The 27,248-nt window shown below is 38.4% G+C and overlaps 1 protein-coding gene across 1 annotated transcript in view; it reads left to right on the top strand.

Moving 5' to 3' along the window:
- The window catches only part of ELP4 (elongator acetyltransferase complex subunit 4), a 135,156-nt gene that overhangs the window by 12,283 nt on the left and 95,625 nt on the right, over window positions 1-27,248 (top strand). Inside the window, exons 3-5 of the mRNA XM_033063159.1 lie at window positions 2,479-2,600; window positions 15,496-15,627; window positions 19,876-20,015. Of these exons, the coding sequence (XP_032919050.1) occupies window positions 2,479-2,600; window positions 15,496-15,627; window positions 19,876-20,015 (394 nt within the window). The remainder of the gene's footprint in view (window positions 1-2,478; window positions 2,601-15,495; window positions 15,628-19,875; window positions 20,016-27,248) is intronic.

Raw genomic sequence — 27,248 nt, 5'->3', positions numbered from 1 at the left:
TGATTACAGGGAAGCCTTGGTAGCTTCTTTCAGGTAGCTCAGACAATTTAAAAAAAAATGTAGATCTCATGCTGCCACTTTGATTTCTAGAGGTCTTTGGTTCTTAAACTGAGAGCTTCATAGCTGGAGATTAGCACATGGAAATCAATATACTGTGAATAATATATTATGAATGATAAAGCAGCAGGCAACCAAAGCATGAATAACCAGGGAGCCATTGTTTGAGGGGGCAGGAGCTCTCTGTGTTCTGGGCTCAGTTATAAGGGACACTTACTCAGCATAGTTTTATTTTCCCTCTTGAAACAGTTTAAGCAGGCTACAAGGACTGTATATACAAAATACAACAGTAATACTTCTTCAAAACCTTAGCTAATGTCAGTTCTGCCTTTTGTTTCTGAAATGGTAATGTTCAGTTTTATCTAAGTGAGTCTCATACCTGGATCTACATCCTCAGTCTCATCACTGAGTTAGTAGGAAGGCAGTTCTTCGGTAACACTATTAATGGCTTTCTAAGCCTGCAAGAGTAAACTGTATTAGTATTTAATTTAAAGCTCCAAATTCTCAGGTAAATTGCAGTTTGTAATTCTTTGGAAATCTGTCCTGATGAAATTTTGCAAGCTTTTGTCAGTCCTGTACTTTTCATGATTCAGAACTACCCATATTTGTCCAAGACCATTATTAAAAATAATTTTTAAAAAATCAATGTGTTGTTGCAAGTACATTGAAGGCTAATATAGCCTCCTAAGCAGGTCAACAGTATCAAAGGTAATTTCTATTAATACAATCTAAATTCTTAAAATTCTAAGACTCTACAACAAACTGCTGAGTGGCTAGTACTAGTAGTAAAAGTGTTGTAATTATTTTATTCCCTCTGGCTTATTTGGATATCCAGTTTTTAGTGACTAGATTAGGAAACCTTTTGCTCTGTTTTGAGCTACTGCTTTAGAGTGACTTCTAGTGACTCTACTATCCCAAATGCTGAATTTAAAAGTGAAATTTAAAAAAGCAGGAAATAAATTCTGTTTATTCAGAATAATATCTGAATACCCAACCCCAATAACCCATGGGGAATATCAATTGGAGAACTGGATTTTTTCCAGTGGTTATGAATACTTGATTAGTCTAAGCACTGAAAGTATCATTACACATGCAAGATATTAGAAGTGTAGAGTGCAACAATACTTCCCTGTGATTCTTAAGTGTCCCCATTGCTATTCGTTTTCTTTTACCTTTATGGATATACACTTTCCTTCTTTCCTTTTCTCCTTCACTACCTTGATTCATTTTGATTCTGGTACATGACAAAGTTAGAGTATTTTTATTTTCCTCTTTACTGCTTTTTGCAAGTTGGATGTAAATGGCAGCTTTTTTATTTTCTCTCTTTGTCACTGTTTTTTTTTTTTGTTTTTTTTTTAATTTTGCTATTTGATACGTGTAGTTAGGAAATACTTTCCAAGTCACACAAAGAATGAATTGAGTTTTGTTGGTTCAGTATAAAGAAATCTCTCTCTCTATTTTTCTGCCTCAACATCCCTGTGAGTTGTCTTCCAGCTGCCAGAATAAGAGGTGAAAAAGTGAAACCTAATGTAGCACATCTATTTTTCTCCCAAAAAAAATAAAATGCATCAACACTGCTCTTGTTATTTCCTACAAATGAAGAATATCAGAGATGGTTCAGATTTCAGTTGTTATGCATGCATCCACTTCCCATAGCTTGAAGTTAAACTAAGTTTTAATTGTATGAGTTCGTTAAGACTTCCTAGTTCTGGTAATTTCTGACAGCTTGCACAGGGAAGCTGAAGGAAATGCTGGTCTTTCTGAAGTCAGAGTTTGTATTTTCATTTTGGTGGGCCAGTATTCACAATGTCTGCAAACAAGTATTGTCTCACTGCTTAAACTGTACATTCATGAGTCTTTTGAATTTGCTCTGATTTTGCTCTGGTTACGTTTCAAAACCAGCATTGCTAATTGTTTGGTTTCTTCAATATATCCATTTGGCTTTAGTAGTTTTCACAGCTTTGGAAGAAGTACAGACATAATTCTGAATGTTACCTCTGTATAGGTTTAGCATGCCAAATTAGGCTGAATTTTGAAAAGCACCAGATAACAATATTTTAAGCAAGTTTTAAGCACTAAGAATACAAATATTAATATATATATATATATTAATCCATAAATTCAGCCATCTTAGTTGATACTTATGGGAAGCCTTGTCAGGAATGCATTCTTACAGTATCCCATCCATATCTTAGAATCAAGTTCCTGATTGAGAACTATTCCTTTGGCTTGAAAAACTAGAAATACAATATTATCAAACATTATGTTAAAAGTTTTTGAGTCCTGTTTTACCTTTGATCTCTGTTGTACATTATATACTCCAGGAGATAGACCCAAAGAGGCCTTTTACAGTGTTGTGAACCTACAGGTGGGCAATTTATGTAACAAAAAACCGAAATCCAACTATTCTTGTTTTCACAGAGGAAGATAAATACGGCCTTTACTCCAATTTGTTGTTCAAGTATTTTCTCACAGAGGGAATTGTCTGTGGGCATGACCTGTTTGTTGCTTCTGCCAAAGAGCATCCTGACAACATTTTGAAGGTAAAGACCCATTGCTTTTGATAAGTAAAGCTGTAATCTCCTGATGAATTAAATGCATTTTAAAGTGTATATATTGTGTAGCAACAAATTGGATTCATCTTGGTGATTCATAAGAATGTCTTGGGAGGTACAGGAGTGTTTAAACTAGCCAGATTTGGGAATTAAATTCAGGTCTGCCTCCCATCTATGGACAATGGAGTAAGATCCTCCCAAGGCCAAATCAGACTCGGAACCTGTTTATTCTTTGTTGTGGTTATGGATGAAAAGCAGACAACCTGGCTGGCTTAGTGGAATGGTTTCAATAAACTCAACTGCTTAGAGGTTCCTCCTGCCCAGGAGGCAGAGTAGTTAACCTGCTTCCAGTATGTTGTGGTAGAAACAGTGTACAGTTTGTGTGGTTATTTATTGTAGTTTCCTGTAGAAAATAAAAACATCATTTAACATCTTGATGATTTCCTTTACACTTACATTTCATTGTGACTCTTTTTTGTGTAGGGAACATGGTGAGCTTTGGATCAGGTCATAGAGAAAGGATCCCTTCAGACTTCAGTGGACTCCCTATCAAACACTGATAGTTTCTGTTATGAGAAAATTGCATAAGGGAAAAAGCCTGATCTACAGTGCAAAAAATGCTGAAGTGTGAGGATAATCTTGCAAAATTTCATTAAATATTTGATGTCTTTCTGAGGCTGCGTTTTCCTAATATCAGAAGTAACATATAATTTACTGATTACTTCTGCATCAAGTGAAGTCTGCCTATTTCCTTAAGTGTCTTCAGAGACTATTTCTGGACAAAATTATTTCTCTTCTGTTTTCCTACCTAGGGATGGTAAATTCTATGCCTTACCTATTGAATATTATCCTCAGTATTCAGGAAAAAGTATTTTCTTAATGAAATTAAATTATTGTAGTTGTAAAAAATTAATTTTTTTGTGCTCTTGAACTTAAAGGAGGTTCATTTAAGGATGAAATTTTTTCACACTTTTAGTTTAGAATAAAGGTTAAACAAATAGGTTAGAATATTATTTTCAAGTATGAATTACATAAGAATGTGCTATTTTTTTAATTAAGTGGTTTTAAATAACTGATAATCAAGTATTGACTCCATGATGATACAACACGATTGTTGCAGGTGTTTTTCTCATTGAGATACAATTATCCAAATTAGTATTTTTACTGCATTGCATTAAATTTTCTTAAAATGGAGTAGCTAATGTACATTCTGTTTTTCTTTCATTCACCTTTGATTCAGTTGTTCATAGCCTGTCATGTTTTTTGTGGCTCCTTTACGCCTTTATGTGATAATCATCAGACATTGTTACATACATCTACCATACATCTTGTACCACTTTGACTTTGGGGTCAGTTAGTTTGATGTGCCTCTGTTGTCTGATATGGAATAAAAATTTTCCTTCTTAATTTTCAGGGTAGACACTAGGCAGGAATGCTGCATTCCTCTGTTCTAACTGCATGGTGGTGCTGCTATAAGAGACTATAAATGGAGGGACAATATTGCTGCAGGAAGTTTGAGGAAAACAGAATCTTGTTTTGATTTCTTCCTCCCTTTGTGTCCTTGTGGATCCAACAATCTTCTTGTCTGTGCTGTTTATTCTCACCTTGACTATTCAACACTTCCTTTGTTTAGCAGACAAGGCACAGCAGAGTTAATTTCTGTGATTTGTATTGTGTCAGTGAAGTAACCCTCACCTTCAGGCACTTCAAGAAGACCTCTCCTGTCATAAAAATGAGCCACTTGGGATTTGGATGACTCCACCAAGTTGGGATTTTAATATAGCATAACTTACCATTGAATAACATGGTCCTTTATTTATTGAGATTAATACTTAATTTATTTTCAGTATCTGATTGGACTGTGTTTTTTACTGGAAAGGTAACACAGACATGGTAGATATCAACCTGAATTACTCATTATGCTTGGGTTTTATTTTGTAAAATTCAAGTATGGATTCAATATATTAGCTGGTGTATTTCATAAAGGCAGTTCATTAACTGTCCATACCATGTCCATATTAAATGTCCATTTCATGGTCAGTCTATTTGCATGTTCAGTTCTCTGTTGAGATGCCCTAATTGCCCTATTCCAATTTTGTGATGTGATTGGAAGTTTCTTGAACCTATAACCAAGACAAATATTGCTGATAGTAGGAAGAGGAAAAGACATTCTTATAGACCATAATTATCTTGAAATTGTGTATAACTAAAAGACAGGCAGAGGATAAAAAGCCCTGATCAGCTGCCTAAGATATATTATATTACCACCCACCAATTTATCCATCATCCTTTGAAAATATATTCATGCCTTTTGTAGTCAAAGCTCCTTCAGGAAACTGGCATTAAGATGTAATGCTGAAAAATTATACATCTCTGGTAAAACCTACAGAACTGTATACATGCTGGTTTCTAGAAAGTATTTTAAACATTTGAGAGCATTTCACTCCATATTCTTCAAAAAAAAGGGAACTTTTTACTCTAAGGGCATAAATACTGGGAATGGCATATAATATAAGAAATTATATGGTAACTTCTGTGGCTGATCATAAAATAAAACTGCTTGCATTGGTAAATGAAAAATCTATTTAATAGTAAAATTACTTCAGGTTTGGCATTAAAATTCTACAGCTGCCTAAACTGCCTATAAAACAAATTCTTTACATTTATTCCTGATTATATTATTTAGGTTGGGGACAGAACTGAATCTCACAAGTTTTAATGAGGAAAAAGGGATTATTTATAACTTCCCTTGACAATAAAGATTGCTCTGTGAAGTTGCTTTTCCTGTGGAGCCTGTGCAAAGTGGGATGGAGGACACCAAGCTGTGTGCTGCACTGGGGACACTGGAGGGCAGGGATGCCACCAGAGGGACACTGACAGAGGAGAGGCTCAGGAGAGCCTCATGGAGCTCAGCAGGGCCAAGAGCCAGGTCCTGCAGCTGGGCTGGGGCAGTGCCCAGCACAAACACAGGCTGGGCTGAGAATGATTGAGAACAGCCCTGAGGAGAAGGGCTCAGGGGTGTTGGTTGACAGGAAGCTCAGCAGGACCCAGCAATGAGCACTCCCAGCCCAGAAAGCCAAATGTGCCCTGGGCTGCATCCAGAGCACCGTGAGCAGCAGGGCAAGGGAGGGGATCCTGCCCCTCTGCTCTGCTCAGAGCCCACCTGGAGCTCTGCACTCAGCTCTGGGGCACACAGCAAAAAATGGGCACAGACCTGCTGGGTTGAGTCCAGAGGATGCCACAAAGATGCTCAGAGGGCTGGAGCACCTCTGCTGTGAAGATAGGCTAGAATTGGGGTTATTCAGCCTGGAGAGGAGAAGGCTCTGGGGGGACCTTCCAGCAGCTTTCCAGTTCCTAAAGGGGTTCCAGAGATTGGAGAGGGGCTTTTCACAAGGGCAGTGTAGTGACAGAATAAGGGGAAATTATTTTAAATTGACAGAGGGCAGACTTAAGTTGGATATTGGAAGAAATTTTTCCCTTAAAAGGTGCTGAGGCTCTGGCACAGTTGCCCAGAGAAGCTGGGGCTGCCCCATCCCTGGAAATGTCCAAGACCAGGCTGGATGGGGCTCTGAGGAATCTGGGATAGTGGAATGAGATGATCTTTAAGGTACTTTCCAACACAAAACATTCTGTGATTCTATGATTTGTTTTGTAAGGAAGTCTTACAGGAGGTTATTGTGCTAAAAAACAAACCAGCATCCCCTGTAGCCCTACATTTAACCTGTGGGACCCTGGCCAGTGCTGGATCAGTGACCATTCCATTTGGTACCTGGAAGGCTGAGGTGGAAGAGTGAGAGGTGCGGAACTGCTTTCTAGAACTGTTCAGTGCCATGTGTGATTATTGCCTTTCAATGGAATTTCTGTTTTCAAGTGGGATTTTGACTTCAGGATACTTCTGCACTGAGCTGGGATTGCCTTTTGGAGATTCTCTAAGAAGAAGAAAGGATAAAGGGTGTCACAGTGAAAGGGGAAGATGCAGCTTCCCATGGTGATGAAGCTGAGAGGGGCATGTGGGCGACTGTACTGGCTGTTAAGAAAACAAACACTAGGAACAACATTTTAAAAACCCTCCAGGAACACTGTTTTTGAAAGTTCCTAAGTTGGAAAAATCTCTAAAGCAAAAAGTGCATTTTAAAGTGTGTTTTGCTTGGGTATGTAATTTGGAGAAGACTAAAAAATTCTACCTTCAACAAATGAGAACAGAAAGTGCTCATTGTCTCTTTTCCTTCTGAAAAAGTGAATGCAGGAAGAACCCAGCAAAATGAACTTTTATTATTTCCATTTTATTGTATTATTTCCATTTTATTATTATTTGTTTAAAAAACCAACAGCAATAAAAATGGGGGAGCTACTGTATTATTGTTTGTGCAGACAATGCCTTGGAAGTAAACATTGCTGTCTACATGGACTCTTTTTACTTCAGCAAAGTACATTCAGCTATGATGCTTATATTTTTCTTTCATGAATGTGATTCTAAACCATTGTTTTTTCAAAAGGAAATACGCAAACCTGTAAGAAGTTATGAAGCTGGTGGCCAGAACTGTCTGTTTGCAAAGAGTGCTGTTCTAATTATTTGCTGTCTCTTTGCTAGCCAGTATTGGGAGATAAGCTATCTGACATTTTTAGATGCTCATAAATTAAAAGCATTATACCTCAAAAGGTAAAAATATGTGCAAATAGGACTATGTTCAATTTTTTTTTTATACATTTTCAAAATGCAGGGACTTGTTGCAGTGATTCAGCTGCTGCATACTGTTAAATGGTGTCACTTAATACACAGAAATCCAATTACAGTTACAGCAGAAGTGAACTTTCCTACTACCTACCTCTCTTTCTGAAGCCTTTTGGTAGCACAAAGATGAGGGTTGAGGCTAAGCCTGGCAGATGAGTTGAAAAATCTAATTTCTATATTGTGTAGCTCTTGCTCATCTGTTTACTTTTCTTACTTGCATTTTGGGTAAATGTTTTACATTTTTCATTGTTAAAATGTAAATATTTGATTATATTGTAATGTACAATTTTCTCCATTAAGAACTGTGTTATAATCTTGACATAGAAGTTGTAGAGGTGTGAAAGAGACACTTTAAAAAAATTTCTTCTGCTTAAAAATAATGAAATCTTTTTAAGCAGTACCCTCTCTGGAAACTAAAGCATAAAATCTTGTCTTTGTCAAAAGTTAAGACCAATCTAACAAATAGATTTTCTAGAACCAGAAATAATTAATGTCTGGCTTAAATTTCTGATTTCTTATCTGCCAATCCTTGTCTATTCATTAAGGAAATTTTCTTTCATCATCTCAGTTCTGAACTTACAGGTCTTCTAAGCACACATCTTGTCCTTTTAAATGTATGATAAAAATGATAAACCCTAAATGTTTAGGTTTCAATGCCCACAAATGTGTGTTTAACAAATCTAATTGGTAACTCGTAGAGTTGCTTTGCTCAGTTAATGAACTCTTGCTTCCAGTGCTCATCTCTGAAGGTTTTCATGAATAATGCTGTTATCATTAACTCTGGGCTTAGGCTAGTGCATTATATACGGCAGCAGAGTTTACAGAGTTTGGTACAAGGACACTCAGTTCCTTCATCTAATTTTAGTTTCCCATTTTCTGCTGTATTTATCTGTCACATGCTTAAGCATTCATGAACTGATTCAGAAAATGATGAATTTTTTTTTTTTAAATCATCTGATTGTCTGATGGGCATTCCTGGGTTTAAATGTTGTGAAACACAGCCATAGTGCAAGGGAGTTACAGCAAAAAAGTTCTGTGACTTGACTGTAGGGTTCACTTCTGTGTATATGAAGTACAGAATATATTCTCATGGGTTAAAAATATACCACTTAGAGTGCTTGCAATTGACTTTTCTTATTTCCTAAAATAGAGGAATATTGCTTCCTGTTTCCCTTCACACAATTCTCCTTTACCCTGGCCTGACACCCATTAGGTCTTTCTGAATGTCATGAAAAATTTCTGTAGAGCAGCCTTACCTGGAGATGGAAATAAGTTGTTGCATAAGGGCTGCTAAAAGAAGAAAAATTCTGTATCCATTCATTTATGTTCTTTAACAATACACCTTGTATTCACAAGTATTTACAATCAAAATGGAATCCTCCCCCCTTTTGGGAGTAGGGCCCTTTAAACTGACATTTATATTATACATTGTTGAAAAGAAAATATTTACACTTCCTGACTTACCATCTGGTGTCCTTTAAATACTAAAAATTAACATGATGAAAATGAGCCTTAAATTCATGTGAATTTAGCTATTTAAATATTGTTGTTACAGAGCAAGTGTGAATTGTACTCCCGTTGGTATTTTTTTATTTCATGTTTTTCATCATACTTGCATTTCAAAATAGTTGCATAAACCCATGTGAAAAGCATATTTATTCATACATAAATAGATAATGTTTTAAATTCTTAAGTTCTATTAATTATGCAGTTATTGAAACCTGTAAGGATCAAAGGATTTTATATAAGAGGGATTTCACATACAGCTTGGATTATGTTGCTAAATAATAGCACAGTAGTACATCTTTAGAATTGTAAAATAGCTTAGAGAGGAGTATGATGCCTATAGTTGGTGTAATGCATTGGTAATTAAGAGGGTGTGAGGTTAAGCTTCATTAACTGCTGTGGGATTGTATCTTGGATTTTATTATCCCCTGGAGAACATAAGAAGTGAGAGAGGTCAAACTGTTAGAATCTGATTTTCCTTCGTGCATCTGCCAAAACAAGGCAGGAGAAGTAATGTGGCAGCAAACACAGAAGGACCTGGATTGCTGGCAGATACAGGTCGTCCACCAGTTTATTGCAAAGATAAAAGGTTTATTACTGAAATAAATTATGCCATCTTTGCAGTAAAACCTTCATAGCTTGGTTTGCAGGAAACAAAATTATTTTAATTGCATTGTCATTTATGATGACCGCTTCAGAAAATATTTTTTTCTCCCAAACTTTTTTTTTTTAACAGCAACAAGCTTCCTTCTCTCCAGCCAAACTGCCCTTAATAACTTTAGCACTTGTCTGCCTTTTTGTTCATGCTGCATAGCAAAGACTTGTATTTTAGTTGACCCCAAGAATTGCTGTATTTTTTTTTCTTATTTTAACTAATGCACTGCTACATGCTTTGTTTTTTTATATACCTTATGAAAGATTTGTCTTTTTTTAGCCTGGGAAAATGTAACAGTTCTCAGAAGTTGACACACTGATGCCATGAAATTGTCAGCCCCAAAGCTTTTCAGAGTTCTATGATGTGGGAGCTGAGATATTTTTCAACAAAAATAAATTAAATAGAGAGGTGATGAGCTGACAGCCCAAGTCTTCTTTTCTTGATCCATTGGTTAAATAATACTTTTGTTTCCAAATTCTGGGTGAACTTTTGTAAATAAATTCGGCATGTTTTGGTAATACTGTGTTCTGAAATTCTGATTTTAAGAACATAAATTTATTAAATCCTAAATTATGTAATTCTTGGAGAGTAATGAAGTTTTTCATGATGCTTTCTTTTTGAGGATATATCTGTGTCCTGACAACTGGAGACTCTGACACTGAGGTGCTTGCTCTGTGTCATTCAGGCATGGTCAGGTTTGGGAGCAGTTACTTCCTTGAAAGAAAGAATAGCTTTTAATTACCAGTGTCAGAAGAGGGGGAAAACCTTTTATTCCAGTTCTAGTGACTGTGAGAATAAAAGCAGATATGAAGAAAAGAAGAAATGTGTAGATCATTTCAGTATTTTCAGTATTGCCCACAAAGCAAGTTTATATAACCTTTCAATGGCTGTATTTCTCCCCACTCCCAAGCCTACTAAAGTTTTAAGCTCTCTGCCTTTCCAAATGTGCTTATATGAAGTTCTATCTGAAAAGTTAATTTTTTTTTTTGGTTAAAATTGACTAAGATGCATGAATCAGTACATCCTAAGGAAAAGCAGTGACCATCTAGGTGTTCTGCTGTCTTCAGGCATGGTGGCTTCTAATGAACACTGACATATTTTCAAACAGCACCTGCATGTTCTGCCTCTCACACAGTTCAGTGTAAATGGAATTGAGAGTGTCTGAAGCTGAGATAACAGTGATAGAGTTGGGATGCAAATCTGGAGGTAAACAATCTTTGTTAGCTCTGCTTATTATTCTTTAAATAGAATATGATGAAATTACAGATATATTCTGGCCTTGAATAGGATTGGAATTCTCCCCCCCATTTGTGTTCAAGTACATACTGGAATGTATTTAACCAAGTTGATAAAAAAGGTTGAGCTCAGGCTGTTGGTCTTCAGAATATCTAAAGGCAGAGCACCTTCTTCAGCAACTTTATTTTGTGCAAAGCCTCCTCAGAGGCCATGCAGTCCACAAGCACCACATTCAAGGGTGTGATTCGGGAAGTGTTTGCTTTAGAGCAGAGTTTTGGCACAGAAAATTGCATGGCTGTGAGATGTAGCCCCAGACATGTCTTAAATCTCAGTGTCCCTTGCTTCTTGCATAGGGACAAGAACATGGTACATCAAAGGAATATTCTTTAGCTAAGCATTGTAGTTATTTGAGAAAGCAGCTTGGGATGTAAGAGCTGTTCTTGGTCTGAGAGAGTTCTTGGAGTGCTCCTGGTCCTCTCTGTGAGGTGCAAGGGACAAGACAGCACAAAGCAGACCTGAGCTGCTGATCCATGTGCTCACTGCTCAGGAGTCATGGCTTTGTCATGGTGCTTTGTGTGATTTTAGTCATGTTTAAAGCATTTTCTATTATCAGAAGTTGTTTCATTATGTCAAAATAAAAACTCTTTATTGTGTTAGAAATTCAAAGCAAGCTATCTATACTGAGGAAAAAAAAAAGAAAAAAAAAGTCAGATGGATACTTAGATGGATTTTCATCTCTGGCAGCCAAAATCTTTTATCAGCTTCAGGTGAAACCATTCTTCCTTGATCTCTTAATCTGCTTCATTCTTAGCAGCAGTTAAGACACACCACAGTGCCTAATTGTGTTGCACTGATAGTGTGTCTGTCTCTGTTTTGGGCTGAGTTTCTGGGTGTCAACAGCTGGGATTTGTAGTGTTTCCCTGCCACTGAGGGCCATGTAAGAAGGTTTTGTTCACTGACTGGAAGGCAGGAACCTTTTGTTACATGAGGTTATTTGAGCAGCTTGTACTTTATCAATAATACAGTAATTTCACGAATACAAGCCGCAGTAATTAGACAAAAATTTTGGTGGAAACCCGGAAGTGCGGCTAATATTTGGGTGCGGCTAATCTATGAACAAAAATGTGATATCTGCCCTTACCTAGTATCATACCAGTCCAGTCCCGAGCTGAAACAGTTTGAAATCCATGGTTTCCCGTTGTTCCGATGATGAACCAATCAGAGAACAGCTTATTGCCTGCCTGTGGATGGCGGCTTTACTGAGGGACGGGGGTTGTTATCGGGGAGAGTTACCTCGGCAGTTCGATAAAAGTGTGTGATATTTCTCTGTACTTTTTAAAGTGTTTTCAGTCTTGTGCGGCTACGGGGCTGGCTGGGCTCGCAGGGAGAGGGCTGGGGGAGCCTCTCTCCCCGCAGGGAGAGGGATGAAGTGGGCAATCGGCTCGCAGGGAGAGGGCTGGGGGAGCCGCTCAGCCCGCAGGGAGAGGGGTAGAACGGCCACTCGGCTCGCAGGGAGAGGGCTACAGCGGCCGCTCCCCCCGCGGGCCACGAGGGCTACAACGGCCACTCCTGTGCCAGCATGGAGATGTGGCTCCGCTCGGAGCTCAGCTACCTGCCCGCGCGGCTGAGCGGCTGTTTAAAGGCAACGCGGATCCATTGGGAATGCTTGCAAAATGACCACACTATTGTTCCTGTCTTTTTCGGCTTGTAAATAAAGGGTGTGTCTTTTTTCACTTGGAAACAATGTTTCCGAGGTTGGCAGTAAGCCCCGGTGATCCCGCGATTGTGTTACTAAATGACGACTTTGTGAAAGTTCGCGGCGAACTAAAGTGCGGCTAATATTCCGGGTGCGGCTTATTTATTGACAAAGACATCAATGTTGCCAACACACCGGATATGCGGCTTATACTCCGTGCGGCTTGTATTCGTGAATTTACTGTACTTGGAGAACCTCTCACTCTTATTGTCTTGACCTCTGTTCTTTTTTCTGCATAAAGTACATTTTATGTGTAAAATATACAGATTTATGTATTTATCTCCCTGTCACAAATTTGACTTTCCCAAATACTACACAACAACAATGAACCAGCAGCACTAATGATAGGCATTTGCAGTGATTCTAGGGGAGAAAAATATTAAATAGCTTTAAGAAATATTGCTGATGTTTTCCTCTTTACCTCCAGGAGGGAGAATTTTCCAATATGAATTATACAATATACCATAGGTGTTAGCTTAATTTATGCAAAAGAAAGAAAGTAGCACATATTGTTTGTAAGGTTATGTATAGAAATACATGCAGGTTTTCTTTGCTGTGTTCTTTAATATAAAATAAGTGTAACACTAAACCCAAAATGGGTGTGTTTTAACTTTTGGCTTTGCAGATGATGTGAAAGCTGCCCAGTGATGTTACAGCAGGGTGAGGTAGCAAATTCTTCTATCATTGCTAGTGTCTGAAACAGGAGCAAGCTCAGGGAGTTTGATGAAATGTTTAAGCAAGATTTCATGATGTCTGGCAGGCACTTGTTTTCAGAAAAAAGCAGAAATTGCCCACCACTATAAAATTACCTGGGAGCAACTTGATCTGGAAATGTTGTTTGGGCCTCCACATTACTTCTTTGCAAAACTCACTCTTTTAAATGAATATTGGTTGGGGTGGTTTTTTTAATTACTATTAATTCAGGAATGTTCTGAGGTTATCAAGTATCAGCTCTTCACTGAAAAAGAAAGACCTTTTTTATGATAGGAAGTTTAAACCTATGAATAACTGTATGAGGAAGTTAAATCTACACAATAGTTTAACTGTTCAGTATGTGTTTTCCAAATAACACCTCAATTGGAAAATAAGATTGATTAACTCTGAGAATAGCTGAGTTATAAAATTAACAACTCAAAGTAACTTTTTTTTTTTTTTTAGAAAAATACTTTATATAATGCTCTTAAATGTAAATGTAAATTTTTTGTATCTGCATATATGTGAAATTCATCAGGGTGACTGTCAGCTCTAGTTTATATTTATACTTTCTCAGAACCTCTCAGTAATGTTCTGTTTTCATTTTGTCCTACCTGACAGAAATTTTTGATTTGAAATCTTGTCTGCTTTCTTGCTTGGTAGATGTAACGGAACTCTGTCTAAAGTAATTCTTTTTTCTTTCTTTTTTTTTTTTTTTACTGGAACAGCTGTTATACATCTGTAAATTTAATGAAAACTGTAAATGTGAAATCAAAATTTTCATCTTTGTGTAGCTTTCCTACCCATAAAGCCTAATTTTTACTATCATAGTAATGAATTTATTGTATGCAAGTATATTTTTTAAACAAGCTGTAAGAAATCTGCAAATATAGCTCTGTACATAATCATTCTCATGAATAGTCATTACCAGGCTTTTGCAGTTCATTTGTAAAAGCAAAAGAAATAAACTTACTTGTTCAAAGGTGTGCTTTGTGTCTTTTGCTGAACTGCTCAAACACATACATACACTTCTTCTATTTCTGCACATTTATTAATTATAAAGTTTATAAGTACCTCAGAGACTGTAGTGACCAATCCCTGACAGAGACAGAAGCAACTTTCTTAAATCTCTTTTTTTTCAATAATTATAGATGTTAGGTTAATTTATGCAAAAGAAAGAACATAGCACATATTGTTTGTAAGGTTATGTATAGAAATACATGCAGGTTTTCTCTCCTGTGTGCTTTAATATAAAATAAGTGTAACACTAAACCCAAAATGGGTGTGTTTTAACTTTTGTCAATGAATGTCATGTGGGTGTTTATGGTCAGCATAAACCCTGCCTGTGTGCAGTGTGTGCTGTGTGTCCCATCCTTCAACTGAGATTCTTCTTCTACAGTTTTCAAATTTGCTGTTTATATGTCTCCACACCCAATACATTGTAACAGAGATCCTGGCTAGCTGGGGTTTAACCCTTGAGGCATATCACAGTTCTTCCTCAAGAGTCTTTGCTCAGTGAAAACACAATTTTCACCTAAGTCTTGTTCTGTTTTAAAGCAGACCCAGATTTTTGCCCTCCAGCTTAAAGGGATGGGTGTGATAAAGTTGGGTCAGAAAACTTCATTGCACTTTATTTCTCCAGTAGGTGTAGAAGCCCATTACATGAATTCTGAATTCATCATGTGTTGTTTGCTTTTTCAGCAATGCAGCAGAGTGTACTTTAGAAACTTTCAGAAAAATCCAGAATTAAACATTTTCCCCTTTTCCTTTCCTGTGTTTGTGCCCATGATCCATCATGAGTAGATCTGGTTAGCAGAAGGGAAAATTCAAACCATCCTGGTGTCTGTGGGATGTTGTGGTCTGCTGGATACTTCTGAAAGATTTACAGATCCTAACAAGGATCTTATGTTAAAATAGACTTAAATCTGCTATGCAGGGAACTTGCCCACTCTCAGAAATGGAGTTTAGGAGATCAACCCTTAAAGAAAAATTACCAAAAAAATGAATATGGGTCCTACTCAAGATGAAGTAGAGCATAAAATGTGGTGTTTCCATTCTGCTTTTTTTTTTTTTACTTCTATAATTCATTTTTTCCAATAGTAATTACATGGGGGGGTTTTCCTGCTCAGTATTAGTAGGAGGCAGTCTTTCAGAGGAGTTATTTTAATCAGGCTTTGTTACAGATTTTACAGCTGCCCATTATACTCAGATAATTGTATTATCTTGCTGGAGGGGGGTGTGGATAAAAATCTGAACTGCCATTTCTACTGTAGATAGCTGACATTCTTTTGCTCTCTACCTGTAGGAACTTCCAGCCCCTTTGCTTGATGATACCTACAGGAAGGAATTGGGAGATGAAGCAGCAGTTGTTAATTCTGAGGATTTTCAGGATTCTATGAAAATAGCCTGGCGCTACCAGAATTTACCAAAAATGGAGGTAATAGCTATTTCCTACTTCTTTCCTCTTGCACTCCAAAAGAAATCTGAAAAGCAAATGCTTTTCAGTAGAATCTAAACAATAGAACTGCTAATGGGCAGTGTTACAGGATTGCCTCTTGAGGGAAAATTATCATACACCACTGAATGTTGTAATTACTAGTGATACAAAAAGAAAGGGAATTTCAGAGTTTGCAGGTACTCTAAAACTCAATACAGACAAGAGTAATTTTTAAATTAAAAAAAAAAAATTAAGTTCCATGGGATTTTTCAATGAGTGTTATTAAAATGAGACAGATTTTTATGCAAGTTAGGATAATGTGCTTGCTTACAGAGTTGGACCAAATTTAGTTGTACACAAATTACTTAAGTAGGTTTAATCAACAGGACTTACTAGATGTCTGCAGTGAAAGTACTGTGTTGGAGCAAGCTGTTGACCTGCTTATCCATGTGCATAACAACTAAAGCAAGCACTTGAGATTATATCAGCTTCACTGTCACTGGAAACTAATCACTGTGCAGGGACAATGTAAGAAACAAGCTCAGTGGTCAGTCTTTCAGAGTTTACAGTTGTTAAGTGTTTTGTGAATAATCAATCTCCCATGGCTGGTGACTTTCTTATTTAATCCAGTAGCACATTCTTTAACAAAATCGCAGCATTTCTGACTATCCAGAATAAAATCCTGGTTTTGTCTATACATTTTGGTCTACATTTATAAATTCTGGTTTAAATGTGGTCATACCTGCCTAGTAAGTTCAGCTGTATTCTTAAAAACATAATTGGAATGTGACAAAATGATCTTACAAGGCTTGGCATGTTTGGTTTTCTGTGAAATTGCACAGACATGGCTATACAGTTGTGTCAGAAAAGACTTATATATGGTGACATGCCAAATCAAACAGCCTCCAGGGTAATCATATAATCTCATCAATTTTATTATTGTGGAGCTTGCTGTGCCACTCTGAACCATCCCCAAAATAATTTGTCTGTTTTAAAAACTAGCAGAGTTCCTTGTACATTGATATGAAAACAATTGCATGTTGTTAACAAATTGTTTTCTGATGTTCTAACAAAATACAAAAATATTTTAAAATCCAGTTGGGTGTGCACTTAGCTTCTTGAACTACCTAGCAGTAAACACTTCTTCCACTAATGTAATACTTCCTGAAAATGTGTCATGTACATGCCCTTGATTATTGCAAATTGATTATGCAAACTAGAATAAGATGGTCAGTCTTTTGGGGGGAGTTTCCCTTGTTGTTGTTGCTTTTTGAATTGGATTTTGATCATTCTCAATAATTGAGGTACAATATTTTTATGTGTATTTTAAATTTATTCAAAATCTAAAACACAAATAAAAGTATCAATCTTAAACTATCTATACTTAAAATTCCTCAGGACATTTTAATTGGTGAAAAATTGGTTTGAAATTGATATTTTGTATTGCAGTTGCCATAAAATTTTGACTCTCTTCTGTATTAATTGGATTGGAGATTATACTCCATTGAGGAAAAATCTGATACTGCCTTGCTACCCATAACAATACATTTAGTTCAATAATTTAATGAACAACTTTGGTTGTCATTCCTTCTTTAAATGTTCCTTTGCTAGTAAAAACCAATGTTGAATAAAATTTCAAGGCATATTTTCCAAACTGATTGAACTAATGTTCATTTTCAAAAACTACTGTCAAATAGTTTCGACTGTGAAAGAGAAAAATTAGAGTTGCTTTTAGCTAGAACTCTAAACATGATAGCAGAAACTTTTCTATCCATTATCTGACTAAACACAAAGCAAAATGTTGAGTAAAAGATTGTGGTATTTTTGATGATTAATTTGGTTATTGTTTCTGAGTAATAATATATTTTGCTGAATAGTTCAGATATTCCCTTTCCATGTATTAGACTAGTCAGGTACCTCAGTTTTGCTCTTATGCGTGGTATTTGTATTAATGCTCTTCACAGCTGTCTCAGTTTCTCTCTACATATTGCACATACCTTGAATCAGAAAAAAATAGAAGATTTATAAGAAGTGTTATAGTGAAAGTGAGTGAAAGGCCTTGTTATGCTTGATGTGCCTTTGCCAGTTTGTTACTTACATCTGTATCAGAGGTGAATTTAATTTAAACTTTTGAGTATACAGAGAGCAATGCAAGACAGTGTAGTTTTTTCTCTTTTTTTCTTTTTTTTTTTTTTTTTTTTTTTTTTTTTGAATGAACTGCTTATGTTCTTGGGGCAAGATATAAACTGTCACAGCATGAAATCAATTTTCTGCCTTGATTCATCCTAAATCTGAGATTTCTAGCACATTAGTGTTGCAATTAGAAACATTAACAGCAGACGGTAGCAGCTCTGCTCGCTGACAATTTTCTGTATTTCTCCTTGTGCAAAACAGGAAGCCAGGAAAGAGCTGGCCTGAGCCTCCAGCCTGCTAATAAATAAATGTATCAGCTCAAAGTGGAGAGGGATGGAGAGTGTGTGCAGGGCATGGCTGTTCTGCTAAGGCAGATTACTCATGCTTACTTGATTCAGGTAGGCTTTCCTCCATGCGAGCATCCCGCTAAGCCTGGGAATGCAGGACACTGAGACCTATTCAGGAGCCTCTGCCATGGACCCAGCTTTTCTTGCTTTTATGGGGGTTTATTAGCCCCAAATCCCAGGCTCCACCCAGTTTGTAGGCACTGTGCTCATTCTTTGGAACCAAGAGAGGTTATCACCTACCTTAATCCATGCAGCGGGGTGGATTAAGGACACCAATGTGCCTCGGGATTCTCAAGGAGGATCCTGGAAACTTCTTGTTTCTTCTTTTTTTGCTGTCTTTACTAAACTCTATTGGGCCTCAGGAAGGATTTGCATCTGAAATAGGCAACCTGGAGCTTTTCTCAATGAAGACATCAGATCAAAGTTCAGTTAGTCAAGGCCTTTCTAAAACATTAAGGGGGCTTGGAAGTACACAATAAAAAGATGAGCTCTGGCAGAGATTGCAGTAAAAACATTCTGATCTGTAATCCGGATAAAGAATAGATTATAGGCCAAAGAACAGCCCCTGTTTAAATTGCTTTCAGAATCCTGGTTTTGAATAAAGTTACATTTTACAACAAAAATATTTAAATTTGGATAGAGTGTTATGTTTTATTGAGCTACCTGCTTTTTAATCAGATACCAAGAAATAAATTGGTACACTGATTTAGAGAACATACTTCTCTTTTTTTTTTTAAGTGAAACGTTTTTGCCTCTAATGACTAATGATTTATAAGCAATTCCATGAGCTTTTTAAATTAAAAACTAATTATTTCTTTTAATTAAAAGTTTGGGTTTCATTGGTTATTCTAGGAAAAGTATTGCATTATGGTTACTGTTGATATTTTCTGATAACTGACAAGGCTTAACAACTATTAGTCAAATAATTTCAAAATATTTACCCTAAATCAAATCATTCTAATTAATCTTAACACTTTCATAGATTTTTTGGTAAAATACTGTTTACTTGAATAGTTGATGTTACAACAATCTGTGAGGGGCAGTTAAGTTTACGTGTAGAATTCAGATAATGTTACAGGTTCTATTTTGAATTCCATTAATGTGGAACAAACAGATGCATTTATATCCTGTGTTTACTGGCACAACATGTTCAAAATGTGCAATTCCTGTCCAGATATATGTTAAATTTGATTTATGATATTTTCTATACCAAAATTAGGATCTGAGGAATACGTATCTTCATTATGACAAATCATAGTTATCGTGTGTAATGCTCAACCTACTGTTTATTCAGTTTTCAAGGACTGAAAAATAGTTTTAAACTATTTCCTATTTTTCTATTAAAATCACTTATATGAAGGTGCAATGGTTTAGTTTTTTGCACTGATCATAAATAAAGAGAAACATTCTCCAAGTCAGCTGAAAATATTTCTGTGGCACCATACATTTGTCAGAGACTCAAAAATCAAAGAGTTCTGCACATTTCATAGATCTTTGCAAATTTGTGATCATCTGTCTAGAACATATGCAAAAATACATTCTTTTCATTATCTGACTGCACTTTGGTGCTGCAACTTGGAATGGTAAAGGTCGAAAAATTCACAAATATAACAATGGGGCAATGTAGTAAATATTGTAATGTTTTTGTACTTAAAACTTTTATTTAGGCTGAATGGGGGAAAACTAGAAATTTGAAGTGTATGGCTAGTTAATTACTTTCTTTTTAGATAATAGTTTAAGATTGTAATCAGTATTGTTGTTTCCACAGACCAGCCCCACAACCTATACAAAGTTTGGCCACTACTATGACATTTCTAAAAAAATGCCTCCAGAACTGTGTCAGTCTGTAAAACGGCACAGTTTTTACCTGCATGAAGAATTGTCCTTTGAGCCTAAAATGAAAGCATGGTAAGTTTTGATCCCATGGTCCTGCTGTGTGTTTAGATTTTGCATGCACATTGGCAGAAAAGGATATTTTTTGCACCTGCACTTGCTGTGCAAAGCACTGTGGTGGTGGAGGGGGGTCAGGACTGGTTTGGTCGTGGGTCCCACTCAGTGCCACACGCCTGGAGTGGCACAGAGACAGCTCAGAGCTCTGCTGCCAGCTGGGGGAGGGAGCACATGGCAGTGAGAATTAAGGCAGACATTACTAGGACAGCCTAGACCACAGCTGCATGTTCAGCCCAGCCCTACTGACAGCCAGTGTGGGGTCTGGGGAGAGCTATTCCTGTCTGTCTGAGCATCCTCCCTGTGCCCCAGCAGCTTGAGATGGGCTTGGCAGGTGGCTATCAGTCTTAAAAGGATACCTGCAGATTTTAGGGCTTAGGAGACAGACCATCCTTGACCTACATAGCTCAGAGTGCTAGATCGGATTAGTTTGTGATGTGCTTTTACTTCTTCCATCCTACAGCTTCACCTAAGGAAAATACAACACACTGTGAATAAATTTGCAATCACTAATTATGTCTTACAAAACATTTCCTATTCAAACTCTTCTCGGAATGAATAACTTATTATGTTTATGTCTGTCAGTGGTGAATTAAGGAAGACTGAGGGAAAATGAGTGACAGTAGCAAAGACTCGTATTAGCCTGTAGACACAAGTCCATTGTATCTTTCTTGGAGACACTTCAAGTCAAGTCAAACATCAAGACTGGGCCAGCAATTTCTTTGTCCAGCCCAGTTGCTGAATTTATATAATAGTATCATTTATATCATTTATATAATACCTAGCTTTATAGATCCCAGTGTATAGGGCAAGCTCCTGGAGGCAGTGTGGGATTCATTGGGACTGATTTCCACTGCAGTGCACTCATATAAAATCTCAGATTTATGAAGGAAGTGCAGGATGAACCACCTTTCTTAGAGCTGTAGCAAAGCAAAAGCCAAGTCTCTGTCTGATTTGTTCTCTGTTACATTATCAAATGTCACTGCTTTGTGAAGTAAATTCTTGTGATAGTGTAAAAAAACCCACTTTTAGGACAAAGCAGAAAACTTCTTTCTGTAGTAACTATTTGAACCAACTTTGTTTATATGTTAATGTTATAATTTCCACTTTTTAGTAGCAGAGCAATAGAGGATGGACACCAAAATATCTGACAGGTTGCAAGTGTTGTTACAGTTATTGAGGAATTTAACTCATTTTCTCTTCTCTAGCTAATGTCTTGACTCATTAACTAGATGGCTGTCAAGTATTAGTTCCTTTTACATTAAAATCAAATTAACTCATTAGTATAGTATTAGAAATGGACTTTATGCATTTGATTTTATAAGCCTTGTTTAATGCTGATATTGTCCTTGTGTGCAAGTCTGGTAAAAGTGCATTATTCTTACTGTGTGAGTTCTATTCTTTTTTTTTAGTTTAAATCTAACAGAAAGATTGGATTTATGTAATTTTCTTGGCAAATTGGCAGAGCAGAGACGATGAGGTGAGGAATGTGATCAAATCAAGCTGGGCTTTGGAAGGCTTTTCTCTTTCCTCTCCCTGCACCCTCAACATGGGTCTCCTTCAAGAAGCCTCTCCTGAGGAAATGAAGGAATTGTGGTATTGGGAATAAAAACAGATACCAAAGTAACTGCCAGCCACCATTCTAAACACTGTCATGTACTCTAAAAACTGTATTATAAGGTACAGGGAGGAATAAAGACCACACTGGGAATAGCAAAATCTTAGAAATCTATGGGAGATGTAGAGTTGTGTAAATCTCTTTCTTTACAGTAGATAATTTGTTTTCTAACTTTGATTATTGTCATTTCTGACCAAACATAGTTGGTTTTGGATTCCCTATTTTTAAAAGGTTGTGTTAAGGCAAGGTGGGAAAGAAGAGCTTTTCAAAGTTACAGTACCTGATATAAAGCTTAAAAAGAAGAATAGATGTTCTTGGCAAAATCAAAGCAGAGTTAAAAGCTGACATACAGAGGATGTAACTCTCTGTTCTGCAGTCATGGGCTGCAGTAAATTGTGGTGGTAGAAATACAGGCAGGAAATATGGAGATGTTTTTCCTAATGATTTGCACAAGAAGTTGCCTCCCAGACACAAGTTGGGAGTATTGTAGTATCTCCATCACTAAAAATTTCTAAGGACAAGCTGGATAAACATCTGTCAGACTTATTGAGGTCCTTTTCATCCCTGTTTTTGTGATTCTTTAATTCACATTAATCATGATGTATTAAATCCGATACTGCTGAATTACTATGAATGTTACCAGTTATTTCACTGCTCTCAATAAGTTTGTGCTTTTAAAGAAACCCAGCAGATTGTACTGCAGTTTTTACAAATACTATGGTGAAATTCTGAAGGAAGCATTCTTTTCTCAAGGAATGAAAACAAGCTCACAGTCCTCTCAGCATGATTTCCTTAGAAAAAGTTTCTAAAAAGGGGAGGGAAGGGATATTATTTTGCTGGCTCTACTGTTTGGAAAATCAGTTTAATGCTTTAGGCTTTTAAATCTAGCTTCTATATATTGTAGAATAGTAAAACTTTCCGTTCTCTTGGTTAACTAGACAATGATTTTAAAGTAAGTAGTCACACAATAGTCACCTTCCAGTTGAAATCACCAATTTGTATTAAACCTTCTCTTGGATTGCCTGTAGGTCCTGCTGGGAGCCTGGGCTCAGTGTTACAGTGAATGAGGAGCACAGCCATGGCTGGTTAAAACCTCTCCACTCAGAGCATGTAATTTCTTAAGCATATGGTTCTCAGACTATGCTTGGAGCCATACCCAAAAAAATCCCTGTTGACATAATGCTGATTGCTTGTCTAGCATTGCAAAGTCTCTGTAATCCATCATGCTGATGGTACCTCCAAAAAGTACTGACAGCCTTAAAGAAATTTTTTAAAAATTACAAAAAAATTACTTGAAGTTCAGAAGATCTCTCTTTTTCTTTCAATTTTTTCTTTCTTTTAATTTGATTTATCGAAAGAATATTGACAGAAAATTAACAGTGGAAGCTGGCAAATCCTTCAAAAATAAGGAAGCATTTTTTTAAATGGATATTTTATTACTGAAATAATTTATATTAATGGGCCCTATGTTATGAGATGTTTGCCCAAGATTTAATGACATTCTGAAGGGTAGACTTTGCAAGATACATATCAGTAAAGATATTTCTGAATGAAGTTCTCTCTTTAATTTGTAGGAGTGCAGACCAAAAGCAGTGGTGTATTGTGGGGTTTTTTTTTAATCCAAGAATGCTTTGCTTTTGTCACTAATACCAAGGTTGAAGAGGAAGTGGAAACTATAGTTTTGTCTACTATACAGTTTTCCATAAATGGTATTTCTAGTACCAAAAGTTGCAAAAATTAGGAATTAGCTAAAAAAAATGAACTTTTCCATCTTCTCTAAATGTTTCCACATTATCTTGCATGTTCCATCCTAAATATTTATAATGTTGCAGGACACAGCATGGTTTGAGCTCATGCTGAAATAAATTGTTGTAATCCTGTAACCAGAGCCATTGAAGAGAAATCTTCTCTCAGGTGCTCATCATGGAAAGTGCACCTAACCCATCCCACATGAAGGTCATGAGCAGTGACAACCTCATCCTTCTGAAGAAAGATTTTAGCAGCTCAGGGGTTGTTTTGTTGGGTTTTTTTTAAATTGTACCTTTTTGATTAACTTATCATACATATATTGATATGAGCAAGTTGTTCCCTAGGTGGTGTCCTGTTTGGGTGGGTTTTTTTCTCTTTTCCCGGTAAAGACTTGCTACATTTGTATGTAAATAATGTTCCTCAGAGAATGTACTTAATCCATAACTTGTTTAGATGCACCTAGAATTCACTTTGTTGTCCAGCCTTACTTTTCCCTTTATTTTTCAGTTAGAGTTTTGAAGGACCTTAATTTTCATTTTTCCTCCTTGAAATTTGGCACATCTCTTTCCCCACCCTCCTTTCCTTTGGGAAGAAGTGGGGAGCAAGAAGAACAATTCTTTAGTCTGTTTTCATTTCCCCATCCCAGGATGTAACAACAGATTATGCATTTATAGCAGAAAATATGCAAGAAAAGTAATGTACCGCATTTTCTTACACAGCTTATACTCTCCTGTCAGAAACATGAGTATACTGAGTATATACAGTAATTTCACGAATACAAGCCGCACCAATTTGACCAAAATTTTGGTGGAAACCCGGAAGTGCGGCTAATATTCCGGGGCGGCTAATCTATTAACAAAATTCTAAAAGCTGCCAACACGGAAGTGAGAGCCCGCGGCAGCCCCAAGCCAAGCTGGAGCCCGGCTGGCCCCGGCAGAGGTGGGAAAGCCTGGCAGAGGCGGGGCCAGCAGTGCGGGGGGCGGGCGGCAGAGCCTGAGCCAGCAGGGCGGGGCAGGGAGGGCGGCAGAGCCCGGGCCAGCATGGCGGGGGAGCCCGGGAGAACTGGGGCTAGCAGTGCAGGGGAGCATGGCAGAAGCAGGAAGGCCGGCGGGTGGGGCTGCCTGGCAGCGGGGGAAGCCCAGCAGAATCGGGGCCAGCAGCGTGGGGGAGCCCGGCGGTGCGGGGGCCTGCAGTGCCGGCCAGGGCGAGGAAACGCGGCGGCGGTGCAGACGGGAGGGGGCGGCCGGCGAGCCTGGTGGCGGCGGCGGCAGCCCTGCCGGCGGGGCGAGCGAAAGCGGCGCTCGCGCAGCGCCGCCGCCGCTCGCGCGGCGCCGCCGCCGCTCGCGGAAGCGCCGCCGCTCGCGGAAGCGCCGCCGCCGCTCGCGAAGCGCCGCCGCCGCCGCTCGCGGAAGCGCCGCCGCCGCTCGCGCAGCGCCGCCGCCGCTCGCGGAAGCGCCGCCGCCGATCGCGCAGCGCCGCCGCCGCTCACGGAAGCGCCGCCGCTCGCGGAAGCGCCGCCGCCACTCGCGAAGCGCCGCCGCCGCTCGCGGAAGCGCCGCCGCTCGCGGAAGCGCCGCCGCCGCTCGCGAAGCGCCGCCGCTCGCGAAAGCGCCGCGGGGCGGGCGCGGCGCTCGCGAGGCGCGGCGCAGGGCGAGCGAAAGCGGCAGCGGGGCGGGCGGCGAGCCCGGCGGCGGCAGCCCTGCCAGCCGGGCGAGCGAACGCGGCAGCGGGGCGGTGCTGACGAGAGAGGGTGGCCAGCGAGCCCGGCGGCGGCGGCAGCACCACCCGGCCAGCCCCGCCGAGCCGTGGCGCTGAGCTGGGCCACCCGGCCCCGTCGGCAACCATGAGCGTGCCGAGCCTTCCTGGCCCCGCCCCGAGCCAGTAAAGCCCGCTATGCCGCGATCCTGTTACTAATTGGCCAATTTGTGAAAGCTGCGCACGGATTCTCGCGACGAACGAAAGTGCGGCTAATATTCGGGGTGCGGCTTATCTATTGACAAAGACAGCAACATTGTCGAGGCACCGGGGGTGCGGCTTATAATCCGTGCGGCTTGTATTCGTGAAACTACTGTACTTTAAAATCCTTGGGAAAACAGTGCTGCATCTTTTAATAAGAAAGATCCTTTGCTGTAATGTTTTGTGGCATGAAAGTCATGCATCATGCATAAAAAGGACCAGATCATCCTCATGTTTGTGAGTCTCTAGCACCACACTAAGAAACCCATTTTATTTCACCTGTTCTTCAGTGAGTGAACTGTCTCTGTGATTGTAGCTAATGTCTTTTTAAGATAATGACAGAGTTTCCCTTGCAGGATCAGAGATGTAGGGGCTTTATACAGGCCAGAAACTCTTGGCCCTTTTGAGAAATCACGTACATTTATACATATGTCACTCTCTGGCTCTCCACACAAGCACCTGGTTTCCTTATGGACTTGGAAAGAAAGGTGATTTTTTTTTTGACTGATTAGATTAAAACTGACCTTTTCTTTGCAATTGAAAATGAGTCTTGGAGGTTATCAACATCATTTGTTCACCTTAAAGCTTGGATCACTCCTCCTTTTCTTTCCTGTGTTTTCACATATGTGTGTATCTGTTTTTGATGGAGGGAATGGCAAAATTTTACTCTGCAAACTGGCACCTGCCAGACAGTGTAGGTATAACATTAAATAGCCATGTTTGCTCTCCTTTCTGCAGTTCTGGGACCTGATGGCTAAATTAGACTACAGGGATAATCAAGATGGATAGAAGTTCATTTCCCCACAATAAAAAGTAATTGCAAAGCCAGTTCTCCTGAAGGAAGTAGTAAATGGGCCTGGGTGTTTGGTGCCAAAAGAAGGCATAAACCTTCTCTGTCTTATCTCATTTTTCTATTGGGGAAGGGCAGCTATGTCCTGGTGCTAATGCCCAGGTTTACAGAGGTGTGTGGCTGACAGCAATTGTTCTCTAGTGGTCGTTGCCAGGATATTTTGTTGTCCTGGTGGCTGCACTGCTGGAGCTGGTACCTGGCAGGAAGGCAGGAATATCCTCTCTGGTGGCTCTGTGCATTGCAGACAACACTTATTTTCTACCTCTGACTTATTTTCTGTCTCTGCTTTCAGTCTCATTCATCAGGGCAATTACCAAACAAGAGGGTTTGATAAAGGAACCAAAATAATCAAGTTGTAACTTTTCAGGAATACTTGTAAATCTTACCTTTAGAATGTATGTGCTTTTGAAAGAGAGAAGATTTATCTAGTCTAGATTTACCAGTAAATTTAGATAAAACAGGTTTTACTGTCTTGCCTAATGGAGTCTCCTTTTCCATAACAAGGCTATTTGTCATACCCTTGATAACCTAACCTTTGTTAACTGCTTGGAAACTATCAGCAGAGAAGTCAGAGCCTTTGTTGTAACCAGGATACCTTCTTGCCAGCTCCTGCTTTATCCATTACTAAAGTGCTAAGCAAAAAAAAAAGAGTAAAGAAGGAATTGTTTAAACTCATTATCAAAATCAAATTCTGTTTAGTAACAAAACCAAAAAAAAGGACTAGAAACTGGAAAATAAGAGATATCTTATTTCCTTCCTTAAATATTGTGACAAACATTTCCAGAAGGTAATCCAACTTGCTTTTATAAATATTTCTTTTACAATATTTTTCGTGTTCTTATTTACATAAGATGGGTCAAATGCAAGGAAACCACTAATATTTTAGAAAGAGCACCTATTTTGACATTTTTTTAAAATCTACACACATTGTATTATTTTTTAAAATTCTTTCTTTGCTGCAAATCTCTTTCTGGTAGATTAATTGCAGATCTATTTAATTTCTTTGTTTTAATTCTGGGAT

This window comes from Catharus ustulatus, chromosome 6 (genome assembly GCF_009819885.2).
Source record: "Catharus ustulatus isolate bCatUst1 chromosome 6, bCatUst1.pri.v2, whole genome shotgun sequence".
Taxonomy (NCBI): domain Eukaryota; kingdom Metazoa; phylum Chordata; class Aves; order Passeriformes; family Turdidae; genus Catharus; species Catharus ustulatus.
This window is presented reverse-complemented; position numbering and strand designations above follow the sequence as displayed.